Consider the following 19,229-nt stretch of genomic DNA (forward strand, 5'->3'; position numbering starts at 1 on the left):
GATTTATTTAAAGCTAGATGTATTTTTGAAGTTGTCTGCTTTGCCTCTCACTTGGTAGTCAAGTTTATCTTGACTAAACAGCGTAGGCTTTCTGTTTGGTTTTACATTGCAGTCCTTGTTTGGGGTCCCAATTAGAAAACCTTAGGAATAAGTGTTACTACTGCATTTTCTTCCATTTCTGAATTGGTTCCCACCTTTCGCTTTTGTACTTTTACATCTACCTTAATTCTCCAGCTAAAATGTACATGACCGTATTAATACCTAGCACAGAATAATACCTGAGCATAGACCCTCATTTCTGTGTTTCAAGACACACATAAAGAGACTTGCCGTGGTTATCTGCGAGTGATAAAGTTCCTTATGGATTTTCTATCGTGAAATGGAGTTAGCTGAAAAGTAAGCACAAAAGATGTATGGAAACCTCTGAGCAGTTTATTATCAGTTTGCTTGATGCTAAATCGACCCCTGAAAGGTATAATTTTCACTGGTTATGACATTAATATCATTCTGTCATCATGTTTATTGCATGGTAAAAGTCACACAGACTTTATTTTTTTGTTGATATCTTGTCACTTGACCTTTCACTGGACCTTTAGCTTTGTAGCTTCTAAAATTGTTGCACGCTTGTTTTTTGCTTTTTCCTTGTAAAACTTAAATGGATGCTTGCATTTTAAAAATGTGTTTGCTACCATTTGCTGCTTAGTTGTTTTGAAATTTCCCTAATTAAAATGCTTTCTGTTTTCTCTTCTCTCTTGCCCCTGGTTGCTGACCCCACTCCCTACTTTTACTATTGTCTATTGTGGTAAGTTCCTATCTTGTGAATATTTTCTATTTGACTTGGAAAACTTCAATAATTTCATTTTTTCTAAAAAACTATGTTTTCTAGCTAATTTCTTGGTATTCTCAAAGAACTCTCACTGGCTTGAAATTCAATAAGAATAATTTATACATTGTAGAATGACTTGTTGACTTTAAAGAAAAAGCCTTCTGGGCTTATATATTAGCAATGTGTTTTATTTTTCATTATGCTTCTTGATTTGGTACAAATTATTTGGGTTGGTAAAGCTTTTTGGGGATATGTATGTGGGTTTATGTGAGTGTGTAAAAGATAACTCTAAAACTTGACACTTAGCAATTAGTAAAGTATTTACCATGTGAAATAACAAATCACAAGCCCTTCTTGAATCACGGTGGCTGTTAGTCTGCTGTGCCAGTCTCAATACCTTGATAGCTGTTTACTGTTCACTGTTACTTTTTCTTCTCTCAAGTCCAGTTTTTAAAACAATAGGAAATAAAATATACTTTAATCATTTATGATTGCATTTTAAATTATTTTTCCAAAAAAATGTTAAATTTCTGTATTTTTTTATAACCTCATATTGTGTGCATATTATATTTTCAAAAGATACGTTTATCTCTTTATATTTATCTGAATAGTGATCTGTTGTATTCAGAAGTAGAAAGTTTGTATTCACAGTAGAGGACAAGTTTTGTGAGAGAGGAAGATAAAACACAGGGGGAGAGGTACCACATAATTACTCAAGGAAATTCTCAAGGAAGACATCAGAGAAGTGTAAGATGGTATACATATATACTTATGTCCTAGTGTTATATACAGTATATAGAGTATGGGGATTAGATAACCTAATTAAGAACTTGGGTTAAGGTGTCAAATATATTGGGATTTAAAGCTCAGCTCCACCAAAGTGTAGTTCCCAAGCGTGACCTTGGGCAAGTTACTTTTCCTTATCCTAAAATAAGGGGGGAAATAATGGTACCTATCCCAGAGTTGTGATAAGAATTGACATAATGCATGTAACATGGATAGCCAGGGTCTAACACATACTAAGTACTCAAAAAATGTTGGAGATTATTATTACTGTTGTTATTACTATACTTATCATTATCATTATTATTACTTGGATTCTGAACACAGTCTGGTTTAATAAAACCTAAAAGGTGTTATATTCCCACATTGAGATCTGTTTCTAAATTGATAAAAGTGTATGTGTTCTTTAAGAGGATAGCTCTAACCGAAGGGAAGGGAATTACCACTGTGTGAACTACTGGTATGCTTATATGGGAATCAATTAACCTGAAGGAAGCATAATGGAAGACAATTGGGTGACAATAAAAGAAGTTATAGAAGCGATATCATTGTTTAAACATAACCAGCCCAACAGAATGTGTCTCACAAAATACAGATTAAAAATACTAGAACAGATTTAAGATATATTTGTCATAAGAGATTGCAACCATTAGAGACATGGATAGATCAGTAGATGGATTTCCTTGTCTGTCATCACCCATAAGATTGTGGAATCAGTAAGTAGAACTGCTAAGGAAGAATAAGTTGAAGTGTGGGATGATGGGAAGTTCAAGAAGAATTCATAACAATAAAGGAAGATAATATTGTAATGACATATGCTAGATTACAAGAAAGAAAGATTTTTTTAAAAATTCAAAGGGAAAACACATATCATCCTGTGGTCCAAAACTTGGAAGAGAAAGGAAAGATGAAGTGATGTTTTTCCTGAAGATGAAGCTATGTGTAATGTTTTCATGAACTTGATAGTGTCAGTGGTTTGACACTTGAGAACTCTAAGTTGAAAATAAATTTACTAAGACTCTTAACTTTCCTTTCCCTGCTGCTCCCCACTTTACCATCCATACATTTGTTTTCAATTCCAGTAACTGCATATAGTTACCTCTTGGATCTTACCCCTTAGTCTGCATCAGTCACACTGGCCACCACAGTCCTGCTCTCTGAACACATTAGGTAGGCTCCTGCTTCAGAGCTTTGCACTGGCTCTTTCCTCTGCCTGGAACTCAGTTTCACCAGAGATCCACATGAAATACTCTCACTTCCTTCATATCTTTGCTCAGATATCACCTTATTGATGACATCTATTTGGATCATCCTCTTTGTCTCTTGTTCATTAATTTATCACAAATGTCTACAGCAGTTTGCTGACACATAGTAGGCACTCAAATATGTGAATGTGTGGTTTCCCTTACATTGTTTCATGACCTTTTCTTTTCCCCCTTTCCCTCTTTCTCTGTAGCGAAATCTTTTCCTCCCACATCCATTGTTCTTTCTTTGAGTTGTAGAATCCTTTCTGTAAATTACCCCTTTTGTGATCTGGCTCCATTGGGATTAATATTTCTTAGTATAACTTTTTAAATTATCACATACAACCTTTTGTATTGTAATTTTTTAAATATATATATATATTTTACTCATTTGTGGAGCCAAATCTTATTTTATTCCTGTTACTGATGAATAGTGGCTAACACAACATACGCACTCAGGGTCTTTCCTTGAACTGAATGTTAGTATGGAAACTAAATAGTTTTAAATGGCTGCTCAACAGTTGTAAGGTGCATTAATAAAATACAAGTCCAGATCCAGGGAGGCAGTGAGCCTTACAGATCAGATCAGAGCAGAGCAAACATAACACACTTTACAAGATGGCACTGAAACACAAACAGAATGCAAACAGGATGGTGGTTACTGTCATGTGAAGGGGATTGAGAACTGGGAAATCTCACTAAAGGAAATAAATTGTAATTGCTGTCTTCAACTATTCAAGAGGCCACAATATTGAAGATTGGAAATAATGTTTTAAATTGAAAGCAACTGAGAGGAGTCACAGCCAGAATAAACAAGATTTTAATATTTATAGCAATATTTATATGACACTTTTGAAAAATAACATTATCACAGATCATTAGTTTTCTCAATTTTATTTTCCATGCAGTTCTATCCTCATTTCTTGATTATGTCAAATTTGCTATTATTACATTGTTCCATTGGCATGTTGATGGTTTTAATTAGGATTTTGGTTGACTACATTTAATCTGTCTAAAACGATTTCCTTTGCTATCGAGATCAGTTCATTTTTTAGGTCTGTTAAATTTTTAAATAAATTACTTGTGAAAAAAAATTAAATTAGAAACTTCAAGTTTTTTTTTTTCTTAGCTCCAGAGAATATTTTAAAAATTTAATTCTTCTGGACAAAATGTGTGGTATTTATTATAGTCACTGCATTTTTTTTTTTTTGTATTATAAAACTGGTAAATTAAGAATCAGTTTCTTATTTTACTTGATTATCTGTGACATTTGTGACTTATTTCACATGTTATGTGCCCTTTTGCCTTTTTAATAAGAACTCAATATAAGAAAAATAAGTATAGGACAGACTTATGTGTATGTCTGTGTATGTAAGAGCCATCACAAATTCCTTCTGAAATATCTCTGTATCTAAACTGAAAAAAATTGCATAAAAGCTTCTAATTATTTTATCTTTATTGAAGGGATTTGTTTCCAAATGCACTATGTAAAAGTGACCTTAATGTATTTTATACTTGAAATGAATATGTGGTTAATGTATGTAGTGGGTGGTTATTGTATGTAGTGGGTGGTTATTGTATGTAGTGGGTGATTTGGGGAGTGTAGGGTAACCAACTCCTCTAGATTTATTTTTCTTTTATCTTTCAATCTTATATTTCCTCCTTTCTATTCCATTTTTAGTTACTCATCCAAATAAAAATATGTTCATCAGCACAGGGATACTGTTTATAAATTTTTGCTCTAGTGCTTCTGGATGGTCCTAACATTTATTGATTGTCTGCTCTGTGCCGGGTGCTATACTTGGCTCCTACTTTTATGATCTGATTTAATATATGTCAAGAGATTATATAAAGTTAACTAAAAGTATTAGTGTTTTTATGTAGTATGTTGTAATTTCAGGACAGTTAAGACACCGTTCATGTTATACCAACCATCTTTTCTTGTGATAAGGAAATTAAGTGAATTTATTTCAAATGCATGGACTTAAAACATAAAGCAATGTAAGGTAGTCTCTTGGTACAAACCGTAAAAGCTTATAACCATATCTGATTTATTCACTTGGTGAAAGTCCAGTTTCATAATGTTATTTGTTAGAAATAATGAAAGAATGATTATTTGCTTTGGTTTTAACCTTTATTTGAGAAAAAACAAAATATTGTAATTTTGAATTAAAATTTTTTTCAATGTCCCGGGAATCTTATATAATAATAATCTAAACAGTTGTGAAAAACAAAAAGACTTTATATTAAAGTTTCTTTATTTTCCTAAACCTAGGATGGTAAGCGGATGTTTGGCACCTATTTTCGTGTTGGTTTTTATGGAACCAAGTTCGGGGACTTGGATGAACAGGAATTTGTGTACAAGGAGCCTGCAATAACCAAACTTGCAGAGATATCTCACAGATTGGAGGTGAATGCTGTGGCGGGTCATAAAATGTCATCTTTAATTTGCAGTCATATGCAGATCTAATCATTTAATAATCCAAATCCTGCCAAATAAACTATTCCTGTAGCGTATAAGCAATTTTGATAAGTACAATAATACTCTTTCTAGTCTTTCAAATCTTTTATGGCAACAGTAAAATAATACTAACTTTATTTTCTTGAGACTTTTTTCATACAAATTTTAGAAATCCTTATACTCTTCAGAATTACTTTGATTTATAGAGAAATGTATATAATATTGTCCACATTTTATAGAAAAAGGCATAAGGAATCAAGTCACAACTAATGATAGAACCAGAACTCCAAGAATTTTCTGACCCAAGAGCTTTATCTCTTTGGCTGAAGTGATTTCCAGTGAGATATCTTTAGAACTTAGAAGCCTGAAATCACACCTTGAAAAGATTTCTTAAGATTCCTTAACTTTTAAAGTTTTTTTAATTTTCACCGTGATTAATTTTCATACTTTGAAAGCTAACCAGTCATTTCCGCTTTAGTTATCCTCTCCAACATTTTTCTATTCTTTTCACTCAGAGTATGGGTCAGGGATCAGAAGCAGTGGCATCACCAGGGAGACTGAAGTACAGAATCTTAGGCCCTATCCCAGACCCTCTGAATCAAATTCTGCATTTTAACAAGATCCCCAGATGATCTTGTTTGAGAAGCACTGCTCTAGGCTTCCTTTTATTTTTAGCTAATGTTAATTTCTTTTTCTTTTTCTGTTCTTTTCTTATTTTATTTTTTATTTTTCCAAGTGAGAGGAGAGATGGACAGACTCCTGCATATGCCCCGATGGGAATCCACCTGGCACCCCCCCCCATTTTGGGCCAGTGCCCACAACCGAGCTATTTTTAGCACCTGAGGTGTAGGCCCCACAGAGCCATCTTCAGCACTCAGGGCTAATGCACTTGAACCAATCAAGCCATGGCTGCAGGACAGGAAGAGAGGCAGAGAAGGGGTTGAGAAGCAGATGGTCGATTCTCCTGTGTGCCCTGACCGGGAATTGAACCCAGGACATTCACATGCCAGGCCAACACTACCTGAGCCAACCGGCCAGAGCTGATGTTAATTTCTTGAATATTTTATTCTTCTTCCTGACTTTACTGGGCTCTATTTCCATAGATTGGCTTAAACTATGACATTTTGTTTTTCAAGAGGATAAGTAAATCTGGGGAAATAGTAATTGCAACAGTATTTCTGAGACAGCATTTTTTTTTTTTTTTTAGCAAGAGATAGAGAGGGACAGACAGAAAGGGAGAGAGATGAGAAGCATCAGCTCATAGTTGTGGCACCTTAGTTGTTCATTGATTGCTTTCTCATATGTTCATTGACTGGGGAGATCCAGCTGAGCCAGTGACCTCTTGCTCAAGCCAGCAACCTTGGGCTTCAAGCCAGTGACCTTTGGGTTCAAGCCAGCAACCAGAGGGCCATGTCTATGATCCCACACTCAAGCCAGCAACCCCGTGCTCAAGCCAGATGAGCCTCCACTGAAGCCAGTGACCTTGTGGTTTCGAACCTGGGTCCTCAGCATCCCAGGTTGACACTGTACTACCACCAGGTCAGGCTGAGACAGTATTTCTTCAACTTAATCATAAAAATTATCTTTGAGGTAAGAGTAGGATTTCTCCTTTGAAGATTCAGATTTAATTTTTCCTTTTGCACAGCTCCATTCATTGCCCATGCTGCTACTCACTGTCATATGGGAAAGGCACTAAATTCTTGACTCAGGGTTGCCTTTTCAAAATCTAAACCTATATAAAACTTCAACAGGTTAGTGCTTTTATTTGAAAATTCTGGAACATTGCATTCATAAAAATGCATGCTTGTTCATTGACCCATGGCTGCAAGAAATCAGGCCACATCAAACACAATAAAAGATCCTATACATCAAAGATACTGAGTTTCATTTGTCTGTGCTTTCTGTTCCCTCTTTGTTTTTCTTGAGGACCTCCTGTAGAATCCTGTATTTTTATTGAATAAAATTGTTGTTTTCTTCTACTTTGTGTTATTTAAAGTAAGTTGATGGGGATAATATCAAATAAATATGGACTGAGACTGGGCTAATTTGTAGGCTAAATATAATTCACTTTGTAATTATTAACATGGTTGTAAAAAAATTTACTAAATGGCCTCATTTTGCTCAGGAGTCTTCCTCAAAGGTCTTCTCTATATTCTCTAATACTGTTATCTTCATGTAAAAGATTTCTTTTTCTTTATTGTAGGGATTTTATGGAGAGAGATTTGGAGAGGATGTGGTTGAAGTAATCAAGGATTCCAATCCTGTAGACAAGTGTAAATTAGATCCTAACAAGGTATGGTTGATTAGACTGTAATGACACATAGGCATATCTTTGAGACCCAATGATTTTGTTGGAGAAAGACTGAAGGATAATTTAACAGTAAGAAAATGAAGGACTTTTTCCTTTCCCAGGCATATATTCAGATTACCTACGTGGAGCCATACTTTGATACATATGAGATGAAGGACAGAATCACATATTTTGACAAAAACTATAATCTTCGCCGTTTCATGTACTGTACACCCTTCACTTTAGATGGTCGTGCCCATGGAGAACTTCATGAGCAGTTCAAACGGAAGACCATTCTGACCACTTCTCATGCTTTTCCTTATATTAAGACACGGGTCAATGTTACTCACAAAGAGGAGGTAAGTTCACAAATGGGGAAACAGTTAGTGAAATAAACACATCAGAGCCATGTGAGAACAATGTAGATGTACCATTATGTACCACCTCTCACATGGTAACATACTAAACTTTACTCATTTTAAGTCATTAACTTTAGCCTTCTTTTCTAAGTTCCTAGGTCACCTTCAGCTTTTACTTTAAAAAGTTAATTTGTTTTTCATTAAGGCATCTAATTTGGAATTTTATTGTTAGATGACAGTTTGCAATTGGTCTCCACCCTTTTTCTTTTTTAATTGGTTATACATAAAGCTCATTAAATAGTTTTCTATTTAGTATACTGGCCTAATAGATGTTATTTCATCCAGATCATCTTAACGCCAATTGAAGTTGCTATTGAAGACATGCAGAAAAAGACACAGGAGTTGGCATTTGCAACACATCAAGATCCTGCAGATCCCAAAATGCTCCAGATGGTACTCCAGGGATCTGTAGGCACAACTGTGAATCAGGTTAGTGCATTCTGTGGTGCTGTTTAAGTTATAAATGGAATTTTGAATGATTTTATTATATTTTACAAATATCGCAAGTGCCAAATCAAGAGAAAAAGATGTATGTTAGAACTGATTGCAAAAGACAGAGAAAGTATAAATAAAAGTAAAATTTAAAAATTTTTAGTTTAATTTTAATTGTTAAGGTTTTCACTCCTACTTTCTATGCTGCTTATGTTTTTCTGCATTGAATATTCCATTAAGAAGGCATTGCTTCACTTACAGTAGCCTTTCCTTTAAAAGCTTGTACTGAAAAAAAGTGCTCTAAAAAAGAAGGTTCATTTCCAGAGCTATATAGCTGCATGTGAATGCCTACTCCTAGATACTCCCTGATGTTATTTTCTCCAGACTTCTGCAGTGAACTGTAAGGAGTAAATAAGGAATATGGAATCATTTTGAAAATTTTAATAATACATGTACACAAAAATATTACTCTTGATTTGTCATATGTAAATTAGAAGGCATCCCCATTATCTTTTTGCTGATGATTAATCAATATTCTAGGATAAGACAAAATCCAGACAGGTTTTAAATACAATACCACATAATATGTCTTAGCCTATTTTTTAGGTTAAAGGCACAAAGCCAAAATAATCCCCTACCATAACTGAAGCAAACACTTTAAAACCTTTGCCTGCTAAAACATACATGTTAGAGGTTTTACTTGCAAATAATATAACTTGCAAGAGATTATCTTCTTTAATGTACAGTGTTGGCAACTCATCTGGGATACTGAGGGAATGTTTCAGGAAATCAAGTCTAATATTTAGGATTACCACTTGATTGCCAGTAGCCTGACAACCTTCACATTGAGGATGAATTAAAGAATGTAAAAACTACAAGGCAAAATGCATTAATGAATACAATAGTCAATCCTTGAGCTTCTACTCTTTGAAAAATGAAGTAGGCAAATGCAGTAGGCAAGAACATGATTTGACTTTAAGAAAAACCAAGATCATATTACCAGAATCTGTCTGTGAGTTTTAATATAGGCATAGACATATGCATTAGCTTAAATGCAGCCATCTCAGTGCTAAGAAAAATCATTCAGGTAATGTCCATCTCATGATTTTAGAGAATATAAAATACACTCCGGTTTTCTCATTTTACAGGGGCCTTTGGAAGTTGCCCAGGTTTTCTTATCTGAAATACCCAGTGACCCAAAACTCTTCAGACATCATAATAAACTGCGACTCTGCTTCAAAGATTTTACTAAAAGGTATTCAAGGCTTCCTATGTAAGATCTTTAAATTGAGACTTTCCAAAACAATAGTGTAAAACAAGAGAAAATACAGAATAGTGGCTCACAGTGGAAATTGTTCGTGTATTTCTTCATTTACCTAGATCTTTTCAATATTTTCATGATATTATTTTAATTTTCTGTAGAGGCCTTTTGTATCTTTTGATTTATTCCTTGCTATTTAATACTTTTATGTTTTTATTAATGATATCTTTTAAAATTATGTTGTTTATTGGTATACAGAAATTCATTTGAATTTTATGTATTTTCCATGATAATATTGCCAAACTTACTTGTCTTATTTAATCTTGACAGTGCTTAGTCTGTTTTTTTTAAAGAACCAACTTTTGCATTTATTGATATAGAGCTATCATATTTTTATTTTCTTATACTTCAAGTTTATTGTTCTGTTTAGGTTATTTAGCTCTTCAGTTTGAGTCTTCTTTTCTTTTTTTCATTTATTTTATTTATTTATTTTACAGAAACAGAGAGAGAGGGATAGATAGGGACAGACAGACAGGAACAGAGAGAGATGAGAAGCATCAATCATTAGTTTTTCGTTGCGACACCTTAGTTGTTCATTGATTGCTTTCTCATATGTGCCTTGACTGTGGGCCTTCAGCAGACCAAGTAACCCCTTGCTTGAGCCAGTGACCTTGGGTCCAAGCTAGAGAGCTTTGCTCAAACCAGACAAGCCTGCGCTCAAGCTGGTGACCTCGGGGTCTCGAACCTGGGGCCTCTGCATCCCAGTCCGACGCACTATCCACTGCATCACCACCTGGTCAGACTCATTTTTTTTTCTGAAGTGAGAAGCGGGGAAGCAGAGAGACAGACTCCTGCATGCGCCCGACCAGAATCCACCCAGCAAGCCCACTAGGGGATGGTGTTCTCCCCATCTGGGGCATTGCACCATTGCAGCCGGATCCATTCTAGCACCTGAGGCAGCGGCCATGGAGCCATCCTCAGTGTCTGGGCCAACTTTGCTCCAGTGGAGCCTTGGCTGCAGGAGGGGAAGAGAGAAATAGAGAGGAAGGGGAGGGAGAAGGGTGAAGAAGCAGATGGGCATTTCTCCTGTGTGCCCTGGCCAGGAATCTAACCCAGGACTTCCACACACCAGGCCAATGCTCTACCACTCAGCCAACTGGCCAGGGCCTCTTTTTTTTCTTTTTTTTTTTTTTTTTTTAGGTGAGAGGAGGGGAGATAGTGAGGCAGACTCTTACAGGTACCTCGACTGGGATCCACCCGGCAACCCCATCTTGGGCCAATGCTCAAGTAACGAACTGTTTTTACCACCTGCGGCCACACTGGAACCAATTGATCCACTGGAGGAGAAGAGGGAGAGAAGGGGGAGAGGGAAAGCGTGGAGAAGCAGATGATCACTTCTCCTATGTGTCCTAACCAGGAATTGAACCTGGGACATCCATGTGCCAGGCCAACACTCTATCCACTGAGCCACCAGCCAGGGCCCTTTATTTTCTAATATAAGCCCTTAAGGCTATACATTTTCCTCTGAGCATTACTTTAGCTATATTCTGCAAGTAGTGATATGTACACATTGCTTTTTAATAGCCTTTGATTTATCTATCAGAGTCTAGATGGTTTTGTTTTTTTATTTGTTCGCTTTAGCAAGAGAGACATAGAGAGGGTCAGATTGGGACAGACAGACAGGAAGGGAGAGAGATGAGAAGCATCAATTCTTCATTGCGGCACCTTAGTTGTTCACTGATTGCTTTCTCATATGTGCCTTGACCGGAGGTGGGGGCTTACAGCAGAGCGAGTGATCTCTTTCTCAGGCCAGAGACTTTGGGTTCAAGCCAGCAACTTTTGTACTTAAGTCAGCATCCATGGGGTCATGTCTATGATCCCACACTCAAGCCAGCAACTCTGCACTCAAGCTGGTGAGCCCGCGCTCAAGCTGATGAGATTGGGGTTTTGAACTTGGTTCCTCTGCACCCTAGGCTGACACTATCCACTGTGCCACTGCCTAGTCAGGCTCCAGATATTTTTTTCTTAAGTATCTCAATAAATTGTTATCAAGAGCTGGTCATTTAAGAAACATTTAAACACAGGCAGACCCATGTGCCAAATGCCGTCAGTGCCTCATCAGTGAATATGGGTAAAGCCCTTAAAGAGCTTTTAGTTTAGTGGTGATATGTGAGGAAAAAATGGCTTCAGACTTAACATTTAGAAATAGTTTTTCTTTTAAAAAAAATTTTAGATAAAAATATGTAATTTTCAATTAAATAAGTACTGGAAAGAAGTGAATGCTAGATTTTTAAGGAACTCAGTTGATCATCTGTTCTCTTTCTTAAACCCAATACAAGATATTAAACATCCAGCCAAGGAACTGAATGTCTTCATCCTGGTGAATATATAATTAGCAGAAGCCCTCAAACTGTACAAGATGAAATTTTTTGACAACACATTTTTTTCTAGGTGTGAGGATGCCTTAAGAAAAAATAAGAGCCTAATTGGGCCAGATCAAAAAGAGTATCAAAGGGAACTGGAGAGAAATTATCACCGCCTTAAAGAGGCCCTACAGCCTTTAATAAACAGAAAGATCCCTCAGTTATACAAGGCAGTATTACCTGTCACCTGCCACAGGTATGCTTGTTTTTCTATTATTTTGGATATGTTCAGAAAAATAAAATCTGCTTGAATTATTTGCTTTAATAGTGTAACTTATTACATGGTTTTAGATAGTGTCTCTAGACAAGTTCAACTAGTATAAACCTTTTATTATCTCTACATGAACCAGTCTCCAAGTCAGTTCTTTCTGTAAGTCAATAATCAGTTGTGTTACGTACTTTTTCTAATGAAGACACCACACATAATAAGTCTGGTCTCTTAAAACTATTCTTTTTAAAGTCCTGTCACACTTTCTGGTATTTTTGTGGGAGTATTCACTGCAATGTATCAGGAGCCATGTATTTATTTCCCTCAGTCCTGACAGTGAATAGTATGCAGTGATATAGATTTGTATTAATATAGGTAACCCCACTGAGAATCAAGAAGGCTTCAGTATTTTTTTCTACTTTCTAAGTGTGACACAAAATTAGAAATGGAAATAACTTGGAATTTTGTCCAACTAATCCGAAGTATACTTGAGCAGGTAATTTAATCTAATTTTTAGATTTCTCCCCTAAAACTTCTTCCACTGAAAAGGTTGTTGTGGACATTAAATGGCATGAAAATATCCAAGGATGGTGCTTAACATTTTGCTTTTTAGTACCTGAATTCTGGGCAGGGCATTGAAATCCAAATGTATATGCAGCTTGAATTATTGTGGTACCAATATTTTACCACCCTTTCCTTTGAATAAATAGCAGTAAAACCAATTAAATTATACTTATCTGATTAATAATTTGGAAGGCCTTTGTTGCTGCTTTTAAAAATAAGAAAACAATATAAATACATGCTAAAATATACTACGAAAGAAGGTAAAGTGGCTATTTGATCATCTGGGAATTAGTCCTTGTTCTTCAGTGATCTAATATTTCTGTACTTCTAGACCTCTGAAAAAAATCATTCATACATTCATTCAAAAAATGTGTATGAAGTGCCTGCTGTATGTCATGTCCCAGGAAGCACATAATAGATTACCTGAATCTATTCCACAATATACAGGAACAGGTCCTACCTCTGGCAAAATAGTTTGCTTCCAGCATCCTATACTGATGGGTGAACTCTAGATGGTTGCCTCTTAAAATTCCTATTGAGAAGCAACACTAGTCCCCTCCACTTTTGGCTTCTACTTCAATCATTTTGGAATTTCTGCCTTCCTGCTTCTAACTCCCTCCACCATCTTATACTGTGGTTAAAGGTCCTGGAATGAGGGTGCTGGATGTAGTTAGGCAATTTCCTAATCCTTGTTCTTTCTTCCTTCCAATCTCTCCAACTCTTTTCAGTCAAGACTATTCTTCCCATCGAAAGGAAACTCCGTTACAGTATTATCCTGAGCTTTGCCTTCTCTATGATCTGATTATGGTCAATCCTCCAAGTTTTAGTTCTTAATGTTCATGGGAATTTTGGAATTTAGAAAATCTCTTTTCTTCTGAAGAATATTTTTTATTGATTTTTACAGCAAGAAGTATCAACCCATAGCTGCTTCACTTTAGTTGTTCATTGGTTGCTTGTCATATGTGTCTTGACTGGACAAGCCCAGAGTTTCGAATCGGAGATCTCAACATTCAGGTCGATGCTTTATCTACTGCACCACCACAGGGCAGGCAGTATCTAACTTTTACTACTGCTTTCTCTGGAACCAGACAAACCACACTTTGAGTTTCAAAGCTGAACATGACTTGTTTGTGCCTGCCCTCTCCTTTCCAGGAGATTGTAAACATCAGAGCTTAACCTTAACAGCAGGAAGGCTAAACAAAAGAAATTAAGGATAAAGGGATATACATTAAGAAGTATTGAAGAATAATATTCTCTTCACTATTAACATCTTCATAACAGAAAATAAAACTTCCTTAGAATTTGAAATTTTTATTTTGCTGATTTACAAAATCTATACTAGTAATTATAAGGCATTGCGATAGTGGTTCTCCAAGTGTGATGTGGGACTCCTGTGGGAAGGGCGTCCCTGAGGCCCTTTCAGGAGATTCCCGAGTCAAAACTAATTTTATATTAATACCATATATTATTTGCCTTTTTCACTGTCATTCTCTTATGAGTACAGTGGTTTTCCAGAGACTACATGTAATGTGAGATTGTAAAAGATAAGAGAACCTAGCCTGACCTGTGGTGGCGCAGTGGACAAAGCATCAACCTGGAACGCTGAGGTCACTGTTTCGAAACCCTGGGCTTGCCTGGTCAAGGCACATATGGGAGTTGATGCTTCCTGCTCCTTGCCCTTTTCTCTCTCTCTTTTTCTCTCTAAAGTGAATAAGTAAATAAAATATTTTTTAAAAGATATGAGAACCTAGGCCTTCTATTAAGCTGGATATTGAATATGTAAGTATGACACTCTCCTAAAATTTCTTGCAAAATTTTTTTTAATTTTTAGTGTGGGGGGAGAGATCAATTTGTTGTCCACCTTATTCATAGTGTCATTGGTTGATTCTTGTATATGCCATGACTGGGGATCATACCCACAACTTCAGCATGTCAGGATGACACTAACCAACTGAGCTAGCCAGCTAGGCTATAAGTCATTTTTAATAAACACTGTTATGTAATGGACTATTTTGTAAAATAATTTGAATTTTTCTTAGTTTTAACTTCTAGTATGGTAAATATAGTCCACACAAACAAAAGCTTCCTGGGGTCCTCAATTTTTAATTGTAAAAAGGGCCTAAAACCTGAAAGCTTGAGAACCACTGACTTAAGACTTAGAATATTGTAAATAACACCTACATTTTACCTTTTAATAACACAAAAAAACATTTTCCTGAAATTTCTTCCATTTCCTTTAGTTCCTTGTTTTATTTATATCTAATGCATCTGTTACACAAGTGAATAAACGATCACTTGGTAAAGGGGTCACTGTAATATACCTCTGATATATAGAGAAGTTTATAAGCCAGAATATATGTATAAAAGAGCAACTTGAAAGTTGATAACTTTGGTGGCAAAAACTTTTAAAGTTAAAAGTGTGAAACCTATTTTAGAGAGATATGCAAAAGGCTCATACAGAGAAGGCTGACAGCTGTGGGGGAGATTGGTGAGGAAGGTGGAAGGATAGAGCAAAAAGGACAAAACAATTCATGGACAACAGTGTGGTGAGTGCGGTGAGGGTGAATGAGGAGGGTACAGGGGATAAATGGTGATGGACAAAGGTGACTTGGTGAGGGGTGATGCACACACAATACAGTATATACAGATGTGTTGTAGAATTGGGCATTTGAAACCTATAGAAATGTTAACCAGTGTCACCCCAATAAAATTCAATTAAAAAAAGAAATATGCAAAAATTGTTCACGTATCTCTTTTCTTTCCAGAGATTCCTTCAGTCGAATGAGCCTGCGCAAAATGGATCTCTAAAATAAACATGTTTTACTCATTTGAAAAGAGCCACATACTCAACATTGAGTGTGAAAAATTCTATTGAAAAATAAGACTTGGGACTTAATTCTGGAAATCACAGCATTAATTTACTCATTGAGGAATGCAGTGGCCAAAACAATATCAAATGTAGATTGTTGCAGTTTGAGAATCACGGCTCTGGCATCTCATGTTCTGGTAATATGCTGTTATTTTTAAAGACATTGTAATGACTCAAAGGTACACTATACATTTACCATTATTTATACCATAGCTAATGTTAAATTTAAGTTTGTATTTTTTAATTTATATTACCATTTCTAGATTCATTTTGGAACCATTTCAAATGTAGTAATGCTTATTTTAAAGGTACTATTAAATATGTGAACGTTTACACTAATTTTACTGAGTGGGGACCTTAACATCTTTATTGACAAAGGCATAAAATAAAAGTTGACTCACCAACTAGTTCCAAAACTAGGAAAATGAAAATAAAAATTGACAGTCACTTTATGACCCAAGTCCCAAATTAAGTGAATAAATTTATAAGTAAAGATATTGATAACTGGTTTGTGAAGTCCTAAAACTGGTTTCTAAGCTATTTTCCATTTAGACACACATAAAAAGGGAATTAGAATAAATTGCAGAAATAATTTAAGTATTGATTGCTAAAACCATTGATAGTAGCTTGATCTTTTTGACTCAACCTTATTATACTAATGACAGTGGTATGAACGTAATGACTCTCAGCAACTGTAATGAATGATTCCTGTTTCAAATTAAACATTCATCAGTTTTTTAGTGATCTCTGAGCTGTTAAATCAGAAACCTGCTTTAAAGCTGTTACATCACCATAAAAATAACACCAAGAGCAGCTAGTTGATTTTAATCTACCAGCTGAATGAGGTTATATTTTTTATACTTATCTAGATTTTGCAAAGTACATGTAAACATAAAATTAGTTGTTTTAACTTAGGAACTAATTAATCAAGTTATAACTTCATAAAAAACAAATGCAAAAGTATTTTTAAAAAATTTATAGTCAATATTTATAATCTATTCCTTTGCTCTACTGACCAGTTATGTGAATCACTTAGAACTAAAATTTAAGTGCCTTCATTCTGTTGATGTTGAAAATAAGATCTCCAAAATGTCTGATTCTTCTGAGTGCACAGGTGAGGGGATGGTGATATCTACCACCCTCCAGCCTACCGTTATAACAATGTCATCTCAAATTCCTCTTTTCCACATGAATTCAAAGACGGAATTATGAAAAGGTTTTTCAGATAGTCTACAATTTTGGACAAGGGATTAAGAAGTCAGAAAGGTGTAACCTCAAAAATATATTTGGGTACAAAAAATCCAGATGAACAAGAAGGAAAGGCAGGAATTAAGAATGGAAACTCATTAAAACAAAAAAGATAACACACTCTTTCCGTGGGTGGGGAAAGGGGGAGGTAGATGTAAGGGAGAGAATGTTAAATGCCTGTCATTTCTCATTAGGCTACATTTATCTAAGTTTTAATATTTTCATACAAATCTGTGACAATATCAAGAACTTTAATATTTATATAATTATGATTTAATATCATGCATTACTAAGTATTGTGAACTAAGAAGCTTCCTTTTCCTCTTAAAACATTGGTATACTTAACACTTGATAACTTAACCACGTACTTCAATTGGCTTTAAACTTTCTTGTATTAGGAATCTATACTAGCAGTTCTTAACCTTGGTAGTCCCTTGAATATTTAATAGAGGCCTAGGCTCTATCCTAGAATTACTCCATTAGAAACTTATGGGTAGTATTCAGAGCTGTTTCTTTTTAAAGTTTTTAGTAATTCCTACCCCATCATAAGTTTATGGGTAATGTTCAAAGTTACTTCGTTTTATTTATTTATTTATTTATTTTGAGAGAAAGAGAGGGATAGATAGGGACAGACAGACAGGAACGGAGAGAGATGAGAAGCATCAATCATCAGTTTTTCGTTGCGAGACCTTAGTTGTTCATTGATTGCTTTCTCATATGTGCCTTGATGGGGGGCCTTCAGCAGAGTAACCCCTTGCTCAAGCCAGCGACCTTGGGTCCAAGCTGGTGAGCTTTTTTTTTTTTCTCAAGCCAGATGAGCCCGCGCTCAAGTTGGCGACCTCGGGGTCTCAAACCTGGGTCCTTCCGCATCCCAGTTCGACGCACTATCCACTGTGCCACCACCTGGTCAGGCCAAAGTTATTTCTTTTTAAAAGTTCCATTACCGATTCTGAATCGTGACTTACATTCTTTAACTATGCAACTGATTTATTAGCTAACAGGTACTCTTATTTGTTGAAATGGGGTAAAAGTGTTGTTCCAGTAGCATATTTATATTTTTGTGACAGAGAGAGGGACAGATAGGGACAGACAGGAAGAGAGATAGCAGCATCAGTTCTTCATTGTGGCTCCTTGCTCATGCCAGCAACCTTGGGCTTCAAGCCAGTGACCATGGGGTCATTCATGTCTATGATCCCATGTTCAAGCTGGTGACCTCAGAATTTCAAACCTGGGTACTCTTGTGCCCCAGTCCAACACTCTATCCACTGTGCCACCACCTGGTCAGGCCCAATAGCATATATTCTTAAGAATTATTTTTAATATTGATACCAAGAATATCTTTTAAGAAGTCTTAAGATACTTGATCAGTTACTAATTTAATATATTAAAATGTAAATTTAAAGAAATTTTTACATGGGCCCAAATAACCTTAAATTCTCCAGTTCTAGATTATGCTACATAGTTATATCTACTTTAAAAAAGACAATTTTTAGCCTGACCTGTGGTGGCGCAGTGGATAAAGCGTCGACCTGGAAATGCTGAGGTCGCCAGTTCGAAACTCTGGGCTTGCCTGGTCAAGGCACATATGGGAGTTGATGCTTCCAGCTCCTCCCCCCTGTCTCTCTCCTCTCTCTCTGTCTCTCCCCCTCTCTCTCCTCTCTAAAATGAATGAATAAAAAAAACAAAAAAAAAAAACAATTTTTAGCCCTGGCCAGATGGCTTAATGGTAGAGCGTTGACCCAGCGTGTGGATGTTCTGGGTTTGATTCCCAGTCAGGGCACAGAGCATAGCAACCATCTGCTTCTCCACCGCTCCCCATCCCCCTTCTTTCTTTCCTCTTCCCACAGCCGTAGCTCCATTGGTTAGAGGGAGTTGGCCATGGGGCGCTGAGGATGGCTCTGTGGCTTCCACCTCAGGTACTAAAAAAATGGTTCAGTTGCTGGGCAATGGTCCAAGATGGGCAGAGCTTCGAGCCCTAGTGGGCTTGCTGAGTATTCTTGTTCGGCACATGCAGGAGTATGGCTCTCAACCTCCCTCCTCTCACTAAAAATAACAATTTCTAGTGTAAACTTTTAAGTATGACAACTTATATGGACTAAGCACAATTTGAATTCTCCTACAAAAGTATTAGAGAAAGATAGTTATGCCTGTTTATTCTCTTCTATGAATGTGTACATGTATATTATACATACACACACATA

The 19,229-nt window shown here is 36.1% G+C and overlaps 1 protein-coding gene across 12 annotated transcripts in view; it reads left to right on the forward strand.

Moving 5' to 3' along the window:
• Window positions 1-16,519, forward strand: part of DOCK7 (dedicator of cytokinesis 7) — a 254,205-nt gene extending 237,686 nt beyond the window's left edge. For 8 of the 12 annotated variants that reach the window (XM_066269012.1, XM_066269016.1, XM_066269017.1 and 5 more), the window contains 7 exons: window positions 5,138-5,263; window positions 7,518-7,607; window positions 7,727-7,963; window positions 8,309-8,452; window positions 9,604-9,710; window positions 12,168-12,335; window positions 15,677-16,519. In XM_066269012.1, the coding sequence (XP_066125109.1) occupies window positions 5,138-5,263; window positions 7,518-7,607; window positions 7,727-7,963; window positions 8,309-8,452; window positions 9,604-9,710; window positions 12,168-12,335; window positions 15,677-15,719 (915 nt within the window). In that variant the 3' untranslated portion in view covers window positions 15,720-16,519. Of the gene's footprint in view, window positions 1-5,128; window positions 5,264-7,517; window positions 7,608-7,726; window positions 7,964-8,308; window positions 8,453-9,603; window positions 9,711-12,167; window positions 12,336-15,676 lie in introns of all 12 variants that reach the window. The other 4 variants (XM_066269013.1, XM_066269019.1, XM_066269022.1 and 1 more) reach the window with 2 other exon arrangements.
• Window positions 16,520-19,229: the final 2,710 nt, after the last annotated feature.

The sequence above is a fragment of the Saccopteryx bilineata genome, chromosome 3 (genome assembly GCF_036850765.1).
Source record: "Saccopteryx bilineata isolate mSacBil1 chromosome 3, mSacBil1_pri_phased_curated, whole genome shotgun sequence".
In the NCBI taxonomy this organism is placed as follows: domain Eukaryota; kingdom Metazoa; phylum Chordata; class Mammalia; order Chiroptera; family Emballonuridae; genus Saccopteryx; species Saccopteryx bilineata.